The 21,128-nt window shown below is 42.4% G+C and overlaps 1 protein-coding gene and 1 long non-coding RNA gene across 2 annotated transcripts in view; both read left to right on the top strand.

The window, feature by feature from the left end:
- Window positions 1–21,128, top strand: part of LOC139632808 (uncharacterized) — a 169,729-nt gene that overhangs the window by 114,126 nt on the left and 34,475 nt on the right. The window contains exon 2 of the long non-coding RNA XR_011693627.1: window positions 17,783–17,834. This is a non-coding gene — a long non-coding RNA (uncharacterized lncRNA). The remainder of the gene's footprint in view (window positions 1–17,782; window positions 17,835–21,128) is intronic.
- Window positions 9,443–12,747, top strand: sox11a (SRY-box transcription factor 11a). The gene has a single exon (XM_071498014.1). The coding sequence runs from the start codon at window positions 9,707–9,709 to the stop codon at window positions 10,811–10,813; it is 1,107 nt and encodes a 368-aa protein (XP_071354115.1). The 5' UTR covers window positions 9,443–9,706; the 3' UTR covers window positions 10,814–12,747.

The raw sequence follows: 21,128 nt of genomic DNA, 5'->3' as shown, positions 1-21,128 counted from the left end.
ACATTCAAAATGTGTGTACATGCTCCCCTATCATTCATTAACCAAAAGAAAGGTATCTGAAATGCATGTTTCTTTCCAAGGTATAATTCTAATATGTCAACTGCAGAGTATATTGAACATGGCATTACATTGTGGGCACTCTGTGGCTTGGGCAACACTCCCTGTCTATTCATATTAATGCTCAGAGGAATGTCATACATAAATCAGCCTATTAAGGTTACACGCCCGCAAGCAACATGGCGTATGCCCAATTTGCCTCACTGAAAATTGCATATATGCATCGACTTCCTGTTTCGCCATTTGCTCTCTGAAATGTGAAATCAGTGTATGTACATTTGCGAGAGGCGGGTGCGAGTAAGCACGCGTGCATGCTGCCATGTGCTCAAATGTGACAAATTGTAAGAGTTCACTAAGTAGACGCTTCGGCAGCTACGGTGAGTGACAGGAAGGTTATGGGCTGCTAATGACAGGGGTTTTAAAGCTATAGCTACTGCTAATTGGGGTGACGTGTCCATCCCGTGTCCCCCCAAGACACATCTAGCTACCAGGGATTAGCCATGATTAAAGTACTGGTCTTCCTAGTGCTTTGAGACCTTTCACAGTATTTATCCGCAATGGTCAGATTACTCCAGTGATGGACAGATAGAGATCACAGAGGTCGAGATATATCTAGACAGTTAGTTTGAAGCCTATTATTGCCACCTTCGATAGTGTGGCTTTGAAAGTTATATAAATCACCAGGCCTGACATGAGATGGTGCAGTATATGCTGCAGACAAAAGGCCGATGATTTATTTATGCAATCAGCTTGTTATATAAAAGTACTTCAAAAATATTGCCTCAGGATATTTCACAATTCTTGTTAAAAGAAAAAAGGAGGCAGCTCTTACACAAAACACAATTACAGAGTGTAAAATCATTATGTTCTGTTGGCAAACAATTTAGTCTAGCATCACACTAAGTATGCTTTAATGGCTCTCCCCAATTAACAAGACACTAATTATGTGTTGCCTACTCTACAGGTTTATCGGGATCTCAGTGTTTTATGAGCTGCCCTTTTCTTTTTTCAAATACTGTCATAGTAAAACTGCAATATTACTTAATATTGATATGAAAACACAATCACTATAGTTACACTGATCTTAAGGGGAATGAAAAACCCCTAAAGTGGAAAATGAGAAACAAGTTTCCAACTGAAAGTCACCAAGCAGCAGCGATACACTACAAAGAGTCATACAGTGAACCATATAAAGGAATAAACATGAAGCATGAATATTTATCGAATGTAGATTTTTATTTCTACTTTTGCGGGCACCAACTGTGAACCTCTTAGGTCATTATACTACTAAACACTGCAATGGTCACAATAAACACATTCCCAATAAAAAAACACATTCACATTTAAGCTATGTCTGTTAGTCTTGGTTTGAAATGATCAAAAGTGCTAAGCCTTATTCTGTTTTCCTTGTTAGCCCATCCCTGTTCCAGAGGAACCTCTCATGTGTTTTCATTTGTGAAGAAGGCTGTGAATTTAAAGGGAGCAGGAAACTCTACCTTGTTAAAATGAATTGTCATGTATGCTTGACAGACACTTATAATGAGATTAGTGTAGAGACGTATCAGAGAGGAAATGTTGGAAATAAGAGAAGAGCTAATCCGCTCACACTTTTATGACTAAATTCATTCTTTCCATGGTGTCTTGAAACTTTGCTTTCCTGTTCATTATCTGAATTGTCTTACAGCTCTCATCTTGTAATCCTGAGCTCCTCTACTGACACAAGAACTCGGTTTAAAAAGACCCCATGAGACTGGAATAATAAAGGGAAGATTTTGTGTTGACAATATCAGATTTATATTAATATTTCATATTCAGGTATAACACCTGATTCATTTTTGAAAGAGGTAAATTACTTCCAGACATCAGCATAATTGCTAAAGAAAATCATACACACATATAATGCTAATCAGAGTCTAATCATGGTGCTATATGCAATCAAGGAAGAGAGGTTCTGACTATCGACACATGCAACAATATGTAACACTTGGCCGTGCTGAATATTTTTACAATAATCAGCAGCTTCCAAAGGCCAGATCTTTAACTTATTCACCCAATAAGGACGAAGATTCTGATGAAAGAACCAAGCTTTGCCACACCTTGAGCTGGCGACTGTGATGTGACACACTTATTACCAAACCTTTTCTTATTGATTTCTAGATAGTTGTAAAACACTCTCCCATGCACACAGCTTAGCCTTTCCATATCCCTAAGTCTCCTCCAATGACCTTTACTGTTAAGATAGTGATAGCTCTCAGCGCATACAGAGGGATGTGGAGGATTTGCAAAAGAGGACATTTATGAAAATCTTTCTTGAAGCCTGTCTAAGAAATCCTTAAGAGACATGAAGGAAAGGGCAGCGAGTCAGTATATGGAGAGGACATACTGAGGCTCTGATATGGATGGAATGCTGGGGAAAATACCAGTCTATATGTGCATACGTAATGCAAAGTAAAAAAGGAAGTCACAGCACTCTATTGAAGTTTTCTCCCTTTTCTGTGGCTCCACTGGTCTCTCCAGACATACACTCAGAACATAAATGTATTTGAGGAAAACTTTACTTGTGATTCAGCCAGAGTATAAAGGTTGATATTGAAATGACCTTCCCTATAGACTTAAGCTGGTATTCAAATCTACATGCCATACAATAGATTCTCTAATACCAGTTCTCATTTTTATGTCAAAATGAATGAGTGAATGTGATGAATGAGGGTGGAAAACGGGCCTATCTGATTTCAGAATGGTGCGCAACATCACCATGTTGACCCTACAATAGGAAAAAACAGTTTGTTTTCATTCTGGCCCACATGATTATGATTATGTTTAGAAAGTCACATAGTGTTTACTTTGGCTGTTTTATCGTCAGGCAGGAATGACAGTCTTTTACATCTTTTTTCTTTTTGGACGTTCTTGTTTTTTGACTGAATATCTAGCTGCTGAGGGTACAGCTAATTTCGCTTCAGTTTTAGGTGGTTATTTGTCACAATATGCGGTTTGAGGGATTGAGTTTCTCCCTCCCACTACATTGATGAAACCCCTGCTGGGGGTTCCTCTGGGAATTCATCTTGTGCTGATAACTTTGAGCTATCTTATCTGCTCGCTGTTCAAACAAGAGTGAATGCTCAGATTTGCTTCAGGTGTTTGTCTCTCCATGGGTCCATTTCATCTTGTTTTTGTTTTCAAGGTTAAAGCCTGATTGATGCAGCTGATTTTCGCAATGTTTTTTTTTTTGTCCAGCCATGTTGAAGCTTGTGACTAAATCCTTTTCATTCATTTTCATTCAAGGGGTGATAGATGAGTAAGCCATAGTATTCTTGCATTACTTTATATATTATACACTCTTGAAGGAAATTACCTTTGAAAATGCATTACTGTGGCAGTTAAGAAACTTTGATATTGTAACAACAATAAAGTAAATATGAGCATGCACAGAGCTCAGTGTGTGACTGCTACACTACTGTTACATCTGTCATTATGCAATCATTATTTTAGTATAAGGTAGTTTTCAGTCATCAATTATCCTTAAATGTCAATAAAAGCATGTGAGGACGCAATCAAGAGAAAAATAAAACTAATAGTCCCTTACTTTAATTCTTGGCTGCTCTACCTACTAATTATAAAACCCAGCACAAGGACCTAACACAAAGCTGCCTGAGATTTGTCCACGGGGCATGGATTCTCAATTTGTCATGCTGCTTTGAACTGTCACTATTCGACTGGTGTTGCAAAGATCATAAACCAGTAAAACTTCAGAGCACAGGATGCGACTGAGGGTGACTAAGCACAGCAGAGGCCCCTCACCAGTCCCTACACAGACTGGCTTGTAGTCAACACTATCTTATCTCGAGAGGGGGCAAGTCTGGGCTGGCCGGCAGGGAAGCAGAGCAGCATGGCTTCAGTGGGAAAAGTCCCACACTTCTTAGAGACCAACTGCTTAGGTGAAACATGATCAACAGATCTATTCCTCAAAGATTGATGGTATTTTGGCTTCATGTTTCACTGCAGCAGCTAAATTACATTGATGAACTATCCCACTGCTAAACACTGGGTGTAAACACCTCATTTTGTGTTTTCTTAATGGCAAGGATGTGTAGTTTTCCATCCAGCTTGTATTAACATGGTAATAATAACTTTATGTTGGATTGTCAACATTATGTTTCACAATCATACAAATGAAACTTTCTCTTGCTCCTTCTATAGTCTCCACTAGTGTGAGAGAGAGCAAGACCTGACCTGCAGCCATACAATCCATCAGCATTAGTCCTACACAGTCTCCAGACTAAACACACTCTCATTACAGTGGCTGAGAGTGCCTGGAGGGCTCGTCCTCTACACAAGTTTATTAACACAAGGCACAATGTACAATACAAAACTAGGTACACTGGACTCTTACAGTAAACACCGCTGGTATATGATTAAAGGATTTAGATGGCCAGAGCTTATGGGGAATGACACGGCAATATGATTACTGTAGTACATACTGTGCTGTGTAAGCCTGAGTTTCTCCAGGATGATGTCATCTCCCTCAGGCTACAGTGGATTCCCGTTGGTTAGTGGAGCAGCGTCTGTAGAAAAGACTGTAAAGAGAGAGAGAGAGAGAGGGAGAGAGAGAGAAAGATAGAGGAAAAGACAGGAACTGAGGCAGGAAACTCTTCACGCTTCCTTACAGAATTCAAACAGTTGTCACCTGTACAGAGTCAGTTTAAACGTAGCCTAATAGTAAAAAACCTAATTCACGTATCTCACATTCCTGACTGCAATAATTGCCTAAAGTTGGAGAGTATTCAGTTACAAATTTACTTGTGTCCTACACCCACGCTGATCCTCCTCCTTGCTCACATTGGCCACGCTCAAAGTTTATAGTCTCCCTCTAGGCTTTAATGCATGCTGGAGTGTTTGGGTGAGGATTTACTGTTGGGGTTGTTGAATTTGGTTATATCATCAGTGGTGGTGACAGCATGCAGATCCTTTACATAATATATAGGAGTATTACCATCAAAATGTAATTGAAGTACTGATTAGACAGATAGATTCACGTCAAAAATGAGCAGCGCAACATTTGAAAGGAAATGGAGATGAAACTGACGGTCAGCCTGCCCTGGGATTGTGCTTAATTTTACCAGTCATCAGCAACCTATTAACTATCAAACACAGACAGCGGACAGATCATTGACCAGTGGCTAAAGACCTGGTCAGTTAAAAGAAAATCAAATGAAGCCTCCGGCACGATGGACACAACAGGCAAGAGTGTTATGTGTTTAGTTTGACTAGTTATGTAGTCCTCACGACTGAGACTTGTTGTGCGCTCAAGACATCTGGCAAGTGCTCATGTGTGTTAATGATGCCACATATACAGTATGGCACCAGTTGTTGTCATGTGGTGTGTGAGGAGCAAGGATTGCCAAAGATTAAAACCCTGAGTCATGCAGCAGCGATCCGATAGCCAAGTGGTGAGGGTGTATATTACCAGTGTTTTGAGCAGTCCAACTGGCTGGACTCTTTGCTGCATGTCAGTGCCCTACTTTCTATTCCGGCGTTTCCTGTCTCTCTTCACTGTCCTATCCAATAAAGACTTTTTTTTTTTTTAAGCTGTCACAGGTGACATTTTTCCACGTTCCGAGTTCACCACAATACCACTGCAGTGGTAGCCCTGTTGGTTTGGGGATTGTTTGGGGAGTTAGGCGGTCTGTGAGCTTTATTTTAGTTCCTAAGTGATCCTTGGTCTGAAAAGGTTTGAGAAGCACTGCACTGGATGTATGGACTGAATTCAGAGTAATGTTTGTTCCTTTTAAATTGTTGAAGGTTTTTGCAAGTGCAAGTGTACACAAAGTACCAGCAGCTATGGCCCCTGATTGTGTTTGCGTGTCCCTGTGACAAACATTCCAGCACAGTACTCAAGCATCGGCTGTTTACATTCACGACAAGATACTCCACTCTTAAGTATCCGCTAAGCATCAGACCTTGAGAGACAGAGACCACATCAAGGAGGTCAACAAAGAACCTGACACCCTGGAGATACATTTGCATTGAGTCGAGAATGTAAAGCAACAACAAGGCACATAAAGTGGCCTTGGAGGCACCAAACACTCGTGGTAAAACAACAACCTCCAAACTGCTGTGAGATCCTCCTCATTGTCAAAGCTCCTCTTATCTTGAGAGCGAGGAAGAGAGGAAGACAGACGTGATCTTTGAGGAATGAGACCGTAGCGACAGGCGGCCAGCGAAACGAATCCTGGTGCAGCTGACGTAGCTCGTTTTAGTATCATCTCACAAGTTAAGACAACAAAATGGGCTGCAGTAACTGGCAACGAACGCACAACCCATAAATCTTCAGATGTATAAGCTGATATTAAGTTTCACCTGCAGCCACGGCCTGGATAGAAAGGACTTAACGTTTGTATGGGAAGAGACAAGGGTGGATTTACCTTATACCACTTGCAAACTGGTGGAACTTGTTACATAAATTCTGTGCATAGCACCAGATTACCGTTAAGTGACTCCACTGTATGGGCTAGAAAAACACCACTTCACTGCCTGGCAATAAACATTGTAACCTGAGTACACAGGATACTCAAGAATGTGTCTGTGAAGTGAAAAGTTAATTTGCGTTTTTATGTGCTACCAAAACAACCCCCCTTTTCCTCATCACCCACTTTTAGCCCCCTCCTCCCCCCTCTCTCTCCCTCTTACCCATTGTGTAGCCATCAGATAGTGGCTTCCAGAAGTCCACACCTGTCTTAGGGCTATGCAGAGGAGATGGATCCATGCATTTTGAGCATCAGATAGCCTCTAGCCAGGGTTAGTATTGATCTAACGCTTCACTGGCCCTTTGTGAGAGCAGCAGCTGCTTTGGGGGGCTTTTAGATAAGCAATGCAAAGGGAATTGTTTCTCCTGAAACCCTCTTTCAATGTTTGTACATGAAAACCATCACTTAATTCAACACTCCATCGCTCTGGAATGAAAATGTCCTCTCCCTTGACATGAAAAAGCAGCAAATAAGCATTAAAACATCTGCCTTTAGGGTATTGGAAAGCGTACAGTATAAGGAATCACACAGTGATAATGCAGCTGGATTTTCACTGTTTAATCATATGTAATCTCTCGAGTGAAAATGAAATGAAAACACAACATCCTTCAGTATCCCGCAACTCTCTCTCCCTCTCTCTCTTTCTGTCTCTCTCCTCTTCACTCTGATCACCAGTCAGTGATGAGGCAGTCGGGGTGGGGTGGGAGGAGGGGAAGGGGTGGGGGGTGGGGGTGGGGGGGTGTATTACTGGTGCATCTGTGTGAGGCAGGCATGGCGGTGAGACCCTCCCTAAGATGACTCATAGGCTGTATGGGCTGACACCAGCACCTCATTCACAGCCAATAATGAGCCATGCTAATGAGCAGGACAGCCACCCTGCATGCTCATCATTAAGCAGTCTTGTGATTCATGTCCAGCATGAAACCATCATATAAAGAGATAAGGCCGGCTGGAGCGGGCTTCGGCTGAGATATGAATAGACAGGAGACAAATCACAAAAAAAAAAAAAAGGTAGAAGCGCTATGCTGCAGGTAACACTGACTGATCAATATTTTTTTTTAAATGTTTTTGTGAGGGGGTGAGTAGCTTTTAGGCAAATCAGGACAGAATGATACACAGTAATTTAGCTTATTTCTACCTCAGTAGAATTCCACACAGATATGCAGTCAATATGTGCTTGCAAATTGTGCCTATATGTGATACCATCCGATCAGTCCATTTGAAATAACCTCTTCTACCCACATCTGCACTGATCAGAAGATCAAATATCAGTCAAATGAATCCATCAGGAAAAAACACGCTGACAGTAAAACATGCATGTGCATGCGCCAGCCTCCTGAGACTCCCGCTCTGACACATATATCTGATAAGGCTTAATCAGCACAGGGTGGTCATGATAAAGCATTTCAGTCCTATCTCTGTCTGAGACAGGGAGAGAGAGAGACACACACGCAGAGAGAGAGAGCTGCCTCTCTTCTCCAAGGATGGAAAGGCAAGAGCCCCTCTCTTCCTCAAACTGCCTCAGTCTCCTTAGCCTTGCCCCCCACCCATGTGCCTCTTTTTCTTTCTCCCTGCTATCCTCTCCCTGCCTTTCTAGCTGCCTCGCTCTGTATCAGTTGAGACACTTCTTAAGCCCCAGCTGGGGAAAATACGGTGGCTGGGTGGGGGGAGGGTTGCAAAAGGGTAAGTGATTGCCCTCTAGGGGACGAAGCAGAGAGAGAGAGAGAGAGAGAGAGAGAAAAAAAAAAGCAGGACGCCTTATCACCCCAGCCTCCAATAGCACTGCTGGCTACCACCCAGAGCCGGTAGGGTGGAAGAGGAGGAGGAGGAGGAGGGCGTAGGGGGGGTACAGGGGACGCCAGCTAGATGCTACACTGCCTCTTGACACAGCAAACTCAGCAGGGAGCCTTCCATCCACGCCTGGCTGTATGGGCTCAACTCAAGGCAGCTCAGCCAAAATGTTGCCATCTGAATAAGTGCTGCTGCTTTGCCTGCTACCACATGAGCATCGATCCTAATGGATCAGAAATCACAGCACATGTGTGTGCTGACATTATGATTCTGGGTTTTTAGGAGAAAATACAAATGTTTTTAATGTACAAAATATTGTCACAATTACTTGTGTGGATGTTCACTTACAGCAAAATTCTTATCAATAAGGGCATGTGGGATGCTGCAGGTGTGTTCTGGGAGCTCACACACTGTAAACAAGATCTATAAAGCAGAATGTACTACTGACCTATTTCCTTCATTCAAATGGCGACCTGGAAACAAACAGGAGAGAAACCAACGCCAAAACGGGGGAGAAGAAAAAAAAAAAAAAAGAAAAACCGTAACACATGGCCACTCAGAGATAAGTGTGAAATGTATGGTCTTATACTAAAGTTAATGATAGCATCGAGTCTTCCTCTAAAGCCATTACCAGCTGCTAAAATGTATCCTTCTACAGCAGGCAGGCAGTCAGGCTGGCGGGCGCAGCGACGCATCCAGGCGCCTGCAACAGTGTCCAAGCGCCACCTTCAGTATCCAACCTTAAGGTGGGAGAAGGTGGGAGAGGGGGGGGGGGGCAAATAATCACACAGCCTACATCTTTCCCTCCAGACACATCTGCAAAACAGTAGATGCCTGCCTGGAGAATATGCTCCTCTCTTGCGTGCTTTCTTTCTTCGCTCTTAAAACAAGGAAATGGACTCGAGTCTTATGTGCGCTTTGGTGTGTGTGGCGTTCATCTCGGGAGCGCGTAGTGCTAACTGTGTGTTTAATATGCCTGTCTCGCCCGGCGTGTTGCCCCAGACACTGTGTACCACAAATCCCCACCTCCACTCCAATGAGAGCACGGGAGGGAGGAATAAAAGGGTTAAGGGGAGTCTTGGATGGAGTCTGCAGGGCGGAGTGGAAGGGACGTGATTGGATGGCTGCGTGTGACGCAGGGGACATGAAAAAGCCGATAACTAGTTAAGAAGGCAGTTTGTAACTCTGGAAAAAGAGTGCAGAGCTTGAGACACACATTACGCTAGAGGACGCGGACGAAACCGGCGGCAAACACAGAGAGCTGAGCGGTCTTGGCAGTGTGGGCTGTTAGACGCTGCAGCGTCCGGACTCAGAGTGACTTGATACAGAGGACAATGGTGCAGCACACAGACAACAGCGAGACGGACGGGAGCATGTCCAGGGAGGCTACCGATTCGGAGGAGAGTGAATTTATGGCATGCAGCCCCGTGGCGATAAACCCGGACTGGTGCAAGACAGCCACCGGTCACATCAAGAGACCCATGAATGCATTTATGGTCTGGTCCAAGATCGAGAGGAGAAAGATCATGGAGCAGTCGCCGGACATGCACAACGCGGAGATTTCCAAGCGCCTGGGGAAGAGGTGGAAGATGCTCAAGGACAGCGAAAAGATCCCGTTTATCAGAGAAGCCGAGAGGCTGCGGCTAAAACACATGGCTGACTACCCCGACTACAAGTACAGACCCAAGAAAAAACCAAAGCTCGACAGTTCAAAATCATCAGCACCGTCTCCGGAGAAGTGCGGTAAAATTACAAAGACTCCCAGCAAGAAGTGTTCAAAGATAAAGACTAAGAGCGGCTCCAAGTCCTCTCACGGCTACGGGGAGGACTGTGTGTTTCCCAGCTTGAAAGTTACAAAGACTGTGAAAAGTGAGCTCACCGATGAGGACGACGACGACGACTACGAGGACGACTACCGGATGGGGATTAAGGCGGGGGGCGAGGAGCGCCTGAGGCCGTACAATGTAGCCAAAGTTCCCGCGAGTCCAACTTTGAGCTCCTCGGCCGAGTCCGAGGGGGCGAGCATGTACGAAGAAGTGCGGAACAACAACAGACTGTTTTACAATATCAAAAACATTACCAAGCAGAGCGCATTGCACGCTGCTTCCGTCTCACCAGCATCCTCCAGGTCGGTCTCCACATCCTCCTCCTCCTCCTCCTCCTCCTCCAGCAGCAGCAGCTCCTCTTCCGGCGAGGACGCGGACGATTTGCTGTTTGATTTTAGTTTAAATTTCGCCCCCAACGCCTCAGGCTCGGAGCTGGGCAACCCCAATTCAGGAAACCTCTCCCTGTCTCTTGTGGATAAGGACCTGGACTCTTTCAGCGAGGGCAGCCTGGGCTCTCACTTTGAATTCCCAGACTATTGCACGCCAGAACTCAGTGAGATGATTGCCGGGGACTGGCTGGAGGCGAACTTTTCCGACCTGGTCTTCACATACTGAATTGAGAGAGAGAGAGAGAGAGAGAGGGAAAAAAAAGTTGCTCTAGTAATAACAGAGAAGGGAGAAATGAAATTATATATGTGTCCTGGTCAAGTTGTCCCTAGCCCTGCCTCCTGTGGGTTTTCTGAAGGGTCCTGGAGGGGAGGTGGAGGACCAGGAGGCGAGGTGAGGTTTGAGGAATGAGATGCTTATGAAGCTGGTAGCAAAAAAAAAAAAAAAAAAAAAAGAAAGGAGGAAAAAAAAGCGAAGTCTGCAGACGTTTTTTTCTGGCAGCATGACAGGGTTTTATGGATTTTTTCCCCCGTAGGTCTGCATTTACTGTTCAGCTTAAACGGACCACAAAGGGAAAAACACGTGAACTTCTATGCATCTTATCCTCTTAAAACAAACAAAAAAAAAAACTGCAGGGAGCTGAAAACGGACTGTGGACTGACTCTAAAGCAAATCTGTGAACTGACAATTGTTCAGGATGTTACTTTACAACGGTTTATGTAATTTCTAAATGCCGCAAATGTTGTTTGTTTTGTTTTTTTTCTTTGTTTTTTTCTTTCTTTTTGTAACTGATTCCGTTTACCTCCTGGTTTGGAAAAATTAAGCAGCCTAAACCTCTGCAGAATACAGGTGTGGAGGAAACATTTTGATACATAACAGACCTCATCTTTTTAAAAGAAAAGTAAGATATTTTCAGGCATATTTTTGTACAGTTAAAAGGGAATGTTCTTACTGTGCTTTCAGTGAGTTTCAGGCACTTCTTCCCTTTATCATTTGTTTTTAGCATGCAAGGGAGTCCTGGTTTTAAGGATTAAGTTAAATTAAAACTTGCATCAAAAATGCCTTGTGATTTTAAACTAGGTTTTGTACAGTTGTAGAGCAGATTTGTTGAGTATTTGTAGACGATACAATGGCATCATGGGGAACACATACCTCAGAGCTGGAACTAGTTTCAAGATTGTATATGTACTGTAATATAGTAAAGTTAGGAGTTTATGTATATCATACTCGTGATATGTGGATGGGTCCCAATCGCAGGTGTGAAACTGGATTTTGGTATTTTTTATGGCACATACTGTTTTTCCCCCCTCTCATTTTTTTGTGCAATATATACTCTTAAGATACAGACCATCAACAATTGTAGCAAGTGATGGAAAAACAGACTTGTGCACTGTCAACATCATTTCATGTTATGATGCTGAAGCCTGTCCAGGCAGAAAAATAAACAAATCAGCTGGAACTGATACAAAACAATTTAATATGGCCTCATGGTGTGATGCATACTACAGAAATGGATAAATATCACAATTTGAATGTTATTTGACACACAAGATTGGATAATGGGCATATCTGACACCAAACAGTTTGAATCTGACTGAAAATTAGGGAAAAAAAGAGAGTTCTGCAAAAGGGCATAGTCTGATAGAGTGGTGGTCTGGCATTAGTTTAACAAGCAAGCAAAAAAAAACATTCCATAGTCCTGTTTCATGAAATGAAACTTTATTTTAAAACTGAAGACTGCCTTCTTTTTTTAAAACATTAACCATAAACCTGTATTTTTTATTTCTTGCACTTAAAAAAAAGCAGATATTGTTTATTTTTATGTGGGTCTTACATATGAAGTCTGTTTGATAAAAGGTTTTGGAATATGACCTAATTATATGCCAAGACGTTTTGTTGGAAGTTCTAGGCAGTAGTTACTTCACATTCCAAGTGTGAATCTGTCTTTGACTCATCTTTTAATAAATAAGTACCTACCACCATCGACTGTCCTTTCAGTTTGTGAATATATGTACACAAATGTGTTATTTGTTGCGTTTGAAAAGGATGTGATGACAGAATGATGCCTATTTTGTATGTAGGCGGATACTCTGAAATGGATGGGCTCAAACTAACATGTGAATTCACATTTAATAAAAAGGAAAAAAAGGAAAACTTGTAAACTGCAGTGTTGAGGTGCTTTACTGTTTCAAATGTGCCGTTTTTGCTGAAACTTTACTGTTTCCCCAACACCCCTCTTAAAAATGGACACTGCAGCTTTAAGAAATTGAATCGCCCGCTTGCATGTGCCGAGCGATGTGATTGGTGGGCTTGGTGGTCCCCTTGGAGACGGAGCTGGAAACAGGAGCCGCTCCTCTCAGTGTGTGGGAGCTCTCGGTCTGTCTGGCTTCCATTCAGAAAAGTAGCACTCTGTCCAGCACAGAGCGGCTTCAGAGCAGTGCGAACGGAGGGCTGAAAAAATGTCGAAATGTGACATATGTTCACTCAGGGATAAACAATGGCACTTACTCCAGGCAGATAATGTTTCATCTCTGGGAAATATGGGGGGGTACTTATCCAGAAACACAACTCATATGTGAAAGTAAACTCAAATGGGCCAAAGTCCCTTAATCCTTCATAATATCACGAGTACATGTGTATGTGGGGATCAGGGGTAATAGGTCAGTGAGAATAGGAAAGATGCTTTAAAATAATAATTCCAGTGGTTGTCAGTTGCAGTGTTTGAGCACCACAGCTCTTCTTATGAACATTAATGGCTGATTTCTGACCTGGGATTTCAGATAAATAAAAGTAAATAGCTGGCAGGACATAAAACCAGCAGGGGCGTGGATGACAAGGACTGAATTGATCTAAAGACAAACATAAACAGAAATGCGTAAAGTCAGAAGGTATGTGTTTCGACCACTAATATAATTGTGATACTACTTGATGGTGCATCACCTGATTGAGCTGATTGTGTCGTGTCTCAGACAACAACAGTGCAACACATCTCAGCCATACATGATGCCATAGTAAATACAATTAGTGTGACAAAACATATATAATATGTAAAAACATGAATTAAACTGATTACATCTTCACGGTGCTGGAGAACATCCAGAGGAGCACAGACAGACAGAGACCCACCTTTAACAGATCACACATAAAGAAACCACAGGCTTTGGCCACTGAGAGATTTGTGTTCATTACAGCATTAGAATCTAATGATGAATATTTGCCATGCATGACTGCACAGGTACAAGCCCCCCCCCCCCCCCCCATTAAGTCAGTTTGCAAATCTGTAATAAAACATTTATCTAGCTATTACTTTACCTGACCTATTGGTCAAAGTTGCTAATGGGTTCCAGGGCTATTCCCAATAGAATCTCAACATTGATTTTGTGTTCCTCTGAAATATCTGCTCAGGGCTAATGCCACTGCTACATGTTGAAATGAAATTAGTGACCCGTTGAAATTTCCTTCTATTTCCTCCTTAAATAAATAAATGGAAATCTAGAATGCTCAGGAGACACTGAGTGAGATACTGTCCTCCCAGGAATCCAGCGGTGGGGGATACTGTGGCGACAAAAGAAAGTAATTTCCAATCCCTTGAGCGTTTAAATCATTCATATAACCCTGGATGTCACAGTCAAATGCTGTACGTGACACCTATACAAAGACCCCTGCCACAGAACTGAGGGCTCGGGGGTTTATCTCCCAATTTGCAAGTTGTTTAAAGTGGACATCTAAAATATGTCAGTGTCGTCTCCGAGCTCAAAGATAAAATTCCTCTGTGACTGGTCTCTGTCTCAGCGTACTGATGTTAAATCCAGTAATAATGCCTGTTACGATTCCCTCACATCTTTTTTTTTTTTTTTTTTTTTCTGCGTAGTGACTCTCACCCAGTGAGCTCAGATGCATTACATCACTGCTTAGCTTATGCCACTGCGCAGTAAGAATCCATGTTGTGTCATCGTTGATCCACATGTGCTCCTCATCTCCCAGTGGGAGGCTGTCTAATATTGCTATGGGAATACTGATATATGCTCTCGATGCTGGAGGTTTCATAATAACAATAACAACACCCTGTGCCTAAATTTAAACCTGTTTACTGTCTGTTAATTGACGAGCAGGCAGGATTTACGGTATCTGCTCCAGATCTGCTGTCTGAGATCGGGGTGGTGTTGACACGACTTCTGTCCAAGCAAGCCCGTCTCCTGCTCTGTTACACAAGCGTGTCATGCTGTTAGACGCTGCCAGTGCTTTACAGACCCTGCAAGCTGTGTGACAGAGTACTGAAATGACACACCAGCAGTTGGTCCCCTGTGCAACAGTGACACCTGCAATATGATCCAAACAGGTAAAAAGCTATTTGGACCATAAATATGATTTATTGTCTTATGAATCCAGATGGTAAAACTACATCTTTAATTCTGGGATGTCTGTTTACCATGGAATCTTAGATATAATGACCTCATAAGTCCTCATTCCTAATGTTGTGCAGTTCCCTTGCTGATAGTCAGGGAGAATTTGTCTGTAAAATTGCCTGCCTGAGCAACAGTCCAGTCCCTGTGTCCTCTGCTCCAGTCTTGGCCTGGGGCGACTCCTGCTGCTGTTGATGGCTATCCATTTGCTCTGCCCTCCCTGAGTATGGGAGGGAGGCAGAGAGGAAGCATCGGCCCCATCTGCTGCACTGATATTTACTATCCCTTCACATTTGTGAGAAGGAGGGGTGGCAAAGGCCCAATTCCCTCATGGTGTTTTAGCACTCTGGCAGATACACACATGTGCACACACATACACACATGCACAGATGCTGGAAGAGAGCGAATGAGAAAGAGAAAGAAATAAGAGGGGAATGGACAGAGCAGAAGAGAAGTGCTGTTCATATTAACCAGAGTTAAACTCAGATTTAACTTGATGTGGCCTGGATGCAAAACAGGCGGTGTAACGGATAATAACTGGGTAGCTGGAAGCAAGTAACTCGCACGGTCTGCTGCTGCCTAATTTTCCATTTACAACTCCATTGCAGCTTTTCATTATTTAGCAAAGGCAATGAGACATTGAAAAGAAGTTTGGGGTGAAGCTGCTGCACTGAACGCAGACACAGCAGGTTGTGGAGAGCAGTTTAAGAGGTGCAGTGCTGTAGTCTGGTCGACACAGAAACAAACAGTTCAATCACTCCTCCCAGAATCTGCTCTGACACGTGGTAAGATCTCACTGGGGGGGGGGGGGGGGGGGGGGGTCACTCTTTTTGTGGGGAGCTGCTGGAGGTCGCACATCACTCATGTGAATTATCTCTTGAGAGGGCAGGGACTGGGTTTCACACCTGCTTCTCTTTACAAACCAAACTCAGAGAATTATATTAATTGAATGGAGTCTTCCTGGATGACATTTTGCAGATCTGGAGTTCAATATGTGCTGGGTAAACATTCTGTCTGCGCCACTCAGTGTGTGAGAGAAAATAAATTGAGCTTTTTCCGTTTCAAAAATGCCACAATAATGGGCTCGGTGTAATTAGAGCCAACTTGTAATGACATCTAGCTCTGTTTAGAGTGCAATCACACAAGTTGGTTGGCCTGATTGCGGTCAGTTTAGGATTTACATAACCTTGTTTGGAATTAATTGTGACTCTGTGCTAGATATTTATCTTGGTGGTTTACAGCAGCTGCAGGAGCCCCTTGCACTTTCCAACAAGAAAAAGGTCATAAACCCATTATATTAGTCCAATGGGGTCATAACATATGCAGCATGTTGGTGGTAAATTGAAATCATATTTATATCCGGATTATAGTGTTTGAATGTGTTTTTTATTAAGTTACATGCATTTGGTTTAGTTTTTATCGCTTTAGATAATTCAGTAGTCCATATGTGTTTGTACGTGGTTGTTGACCAGATAATGTTTCTGCCCTCTAATCAAATGGAGTGGATATTAGTGTATTATTAGAGCTCAATGCTCTCTTATTGCATGTGTGTGTCTGCCGAGGAAAGTCTGTTTGGCTTTCTGCCCAGATGCATGGATTTAAAACCACAGCAAAACCCCCTCCCCCGTTTTTGGAGTTGGGGCTTGTGTGGTTTTGTGTGTGTGTGTGTGTGTGTGGTTGTGTGTGTGTTTGTCTGTGGGCTTATATAATTTTTAGTTTGTTGCTGGGCTGAGAAGATGCATAAACTTAAAGGAAACTTAGCCGCAGCAAAGTCGTACCCACAGACAAATCTTAAGTAGTTTGGATGAGTGAGCATTTCCAATCATGGCACATGCAACATGGTGGTGTGCTTGTACTAAAGCTCAGTAAAGGAAAGGTTCCCTACTCTTCTGCTACTCTTCAATGTAATGATACCAGCAACAGATATTCATGACCCCCTACTTGCCCACCCCAGGATTAAGTCAGGCAGTAATCTAGATTCCAAACTGCAGCTCAAGGGGAGCCCATGCAATTTCCCCCTAAAGCTAGAGCAGAGCCAGCAGTTGGTCATTCATATGCATCTGAAATCTAATACTCTGCTGCTGTGCCCCTCAGTGGCCCCACCTTTCCTGACTCACCAGTGAACCTCGCGCACTCTGACCATTATACACCCCATGCTTCCTCCCACTCTTTCTCTTTCTTGTCCTCTTCTTCTCCATCTATTTGCATGTTACCCAGGTTACACTGTCAGGGTACCCCCTTGCAGTTAGACTCGACACAGGGTCTCATTCGATAGTCTTTGCTGCTTCAGTAAATAATTAGCACATTGAATCCTCTGGGGCCCTATACAGGAAACATGGCTTGCTTACCAGGGGGCTGAGGTTCTAATGATTCCTATCCTGGAAGGTTTTTGATAAGAGGCCCCCTGCCTTCTCCTCAACACAGCCAGCGTGAAAAAATAACACACAACCTACACAGTTTCAAATGTGAGTGTTGATGGAGCTAAACATGGAGCTTTATTTAAATTCTAAGATTTTTTTTTAAATGACCTGTTTATACATTTTGCTATTGCCACATAGCTAAAGTTAGCATTGCCAGCTTCTTATCAGTCTTACCAAGAGCTTCAATCGTTGTTGCATTTACAAGCAAAGAGGTTATAATACGCAGTCTCATTGGCACTACCTCTTCAGGACTTGGTTTTGGAAAGAGACAAGATGGTCCGACAAGGTTGGAGCTAGCTGGTTAGCATGCTAACAGTAGAAGATGTGATAGAAACAATCAAAACAAGAGCCAACATTGGTGTTGTTTTCCACAGATGGAGACAACTACTGGTGAGTAAAGGACCTTGCCAGATTTCTTCTAGACAGGTAAGTAAACAGCTGTTAATGCTAACGTTGTCTATGTAGCAATAGCAAAACGTACAAATAGCTCCTTTAAGCATTAGCTGTGTAATAGAGTGTGTGTGACTTTGAAGTTTGTGCTTGTGAGAAATCTATTGAGGGAACATTTTCTTGAAAAGAGATGTTTTGAGGTATTTTGTAGAATTTAGTGAGAGTACGTTCAAATTAATATACTGATATACATTTCTAGTCATTGAAACCATGAAAAACCTTGTAGGAAATTACCCCAACATATTGTGGGATCTATTATGTGTTCAGTAGCTCTGTGAAATCTTTATTCTAAATCAATTAAAGAGCAGAATTTTGCAGCTCCATTCTCATGATCAAAATTGTCCTTCTGCATATGCATATTTTATGCATATTTTACTAAACCAGAAATATCAATTGCCAGATGGATGTTCAACCTCACTGATTAGTAAAGGAGACACTCAGACAAAGTAATGCTCTCTCAGGATTACATCTATAAAATGACAACTCCTGCCAAAAAGTCCATTAACTGCATGTAGATTTTATTGGCTGTATCCAACTATAGATGCAGAGACAACTTCAGATGTTGTTGTAAGAGATGAAGAGACTAAATGAAAATGTGCCAGGACCTGAGTGGGACTTAAAAAACATCCCTCCCCCATATGCCCTCCAGGGCATGTTGAACCCAAAAAAAAAAAAAAAAAAGGGCAAAACGAATCACACTGTTGAATAATTCATATGTATGCGGATGAACAATTCATATGCATCATGCTGAATCTATATCCATTATGAAGAAATGTTATATTCATGAAAAATACAGCACACAAAAAGCTACACCTTGAAGATCGTCAAGGAGCAAGCAAGTAAATCTGTGTTTCTGGGAGTTAAGCACACAGCAGGCAGCTCCCATCTCCTCCTAACAGGATTCGTAAGTTGATTTTATTGGCTCCCCAGCGTTCCCCTCACGATACACACTTTGAGGCCTAGCCCAAAAGAACATGTGGCCTGGTCAAGGCGACGAGGAAGACGGTGGAGAAACACATTTTACACGCTACTGGCACAAATGCAGCACACACTGCCTCTGTGGGATGTTCTGGGTGGTTGTAGATTGTTTGTAGCCGGTGGTGACTGGAGCTATAGTGTCTGAGGAGATGTGACATGTAGCCCCACTCCTCACCACTGATACACACAAACACCGTTGAAACACACACACACACATACACTGCAGTCTCCCCTCTCTCCTTCTCTCCTGGCTGGCCAGAGTTATTCATTTCGTTGAGCACCTCAGCCTCTAGCAGAGAAATGCTGTCACTGGGTCATTACAAATACCCACAGGCGGTTGAGAATGTCCTCACAGATACAGGAGACAAACGTGGGCCTGCATGCTGCTGCCTGAGTGCTGCTGTTTGATGGTGTTCTGAATGACCTACATTTCGCGTCCTCTGATATTTCATATTGGACCTGATGAAAACATGGATCACTAATCCAAGACCCTACGGAGTAGAGTTGTTTTGTCTCATACATTTAAATGACTGCAATACACAAAAATACAAAGACAGAGTCTATTTAGTTCTTTTAAAAAAAAAAATCATATTAATTATTATTATTATTTATTGTGAAATGCTCAGACACTGTACTGAAGTACAGTTTTGAGGTACTTGTAATTTATGTGAGTATTTTCATATTATTCTATTTTATTCTTCTGATCCACTTGATTTGAGACTATTTACTCCACTACGTTTATTTGATAACTTTATTTTCTAATCACTGCAATGTCAGATTTAAAATGTGCCAAATATAATCAACAAATATATTAAGAAAATGTAAGACTTTATGGAACCCTGGGAGGAAATTCACAAGTTACCCAGAGGTGAATAAAGTAATTAAAATTATCTCCACCTTTACCAGCTGCAACATTAAAGTGATGTACAAATTAATGCATCAATAATTAGAATCCAATAATATAATACATATTATTCTGAAATGGGCCTTTTTTTTGGCACTGTAAGTATATTTTTCTACTTTTTAATACAAGTTCTTTTAATCAAGCAACATTTTGTCAACAACAGACGGTCATGCTGTTCAGGGTATCTTCTGGGGGTACATCTCAGGGGGCAAATGTGTGTGTGAGATCCCTCTCATACACACCACATGTATAACACATATTGAATACAGGTTCAATCTTCATGGAATCATTCACACCAGACTCTTGGTCACAATACTACGTCACTGCTGTTCACGCAAGTCCCAGGCTTGCATCTACTCCTTGCATGTTGTGCTCACACACTATTTTTTATGGAGTTATGAGATGAGGGACACTACTGTGATCAAAAGAGGACTGCTCATTGATTTTCAAAACCACATATTATGCTGCAAGTATATACCAAAGGGAACAGCCTGCACGGCCTGTGTGATATGCTCATCATGATTTAAACATGCTAAGGCCATGTTAAAGCCTCAAGCTAACACATTTTAACTCTGAATAACAAGGTGTTACTCCCTTCACGCCTGCATACGGGAGCCACGGGGGTAAAAAAAAAAAACCCAAATTGGATATTGAGGGGAAAAGAGAGAGTAATCCAAGAAATTGTGCCACTGTGATTTGATGAATTATTAAACTCACATTTACAGATTTCTTAATTAGAAAGGGTAATCCAGTAATTACCATGAGGACCAGCTGGCTGGTACAGTATATCAGTGAAACATATAATCCCACTTCCACCATTACTGTGAGCTGCAAGCTCCCTCCTCACCAAAAACTCACTAATAATCCCATTAGGTCTTACTACAGAAACCATACTCTACCTCAACCGTGTAATTGCTGTGCATTTAAAGCAATTTGGTCAGTGGCGACAGCAACCTGCTTACTGCTGAAAAGTTAATGACACTGAAAGCCAATACTAAACCCCGACCACTTAGCCCTACCGTTTGACAGAATTTGTCATTACACAGTTCCTCTCTCAAAAATGCATGGATTTCCCATTTCCCATGTTTGTTCTTAACTCTACAAAGACAAGAACAAAAAAAGGAGAAGAAGAAGGAGAAGAAAATGTCAGCCATCTATGTCAGGTCTGAAAGTCACTGATTATTAGTCTGCAAGAGCCAAATGGATTGTGGAGACTTGTTGTTCATGAAGGTAATACCAGTGAGAAGCTGATGGTGAGTGGCAACAAAGATGTGTTCGAATTGTGTTTAAAGAGAGATACACGGCATCAAAGTGATTGAATGGTCACAATAAGAGATTTAGTTGTTTTTATCCAATTTCAATCAGGCAGCCGGCTTGTTGCTGTCATG

The sequence above is a fragment of the Trachinotus anak genome, unplaced genomic scaffold, assembly GCF_046630095.1.
Source record: "Trachinotus anak isolate AG129_WGS33_773 ecotype Australia unplaced genomic scaffold, CSIRO_AGI_Tana_v1 ptg000015l, whole genome shotgun sequence".
Classification (NCBI taxonomy): Eukaryota; Metazoa; Chordata; class Actinopteri; order Carangiformes; family Carangidae; genus Trachinotus; species Trachinotus anak.
This window is presented reverse-complemented; position numbering and strand designations above follow the sequence as displayed.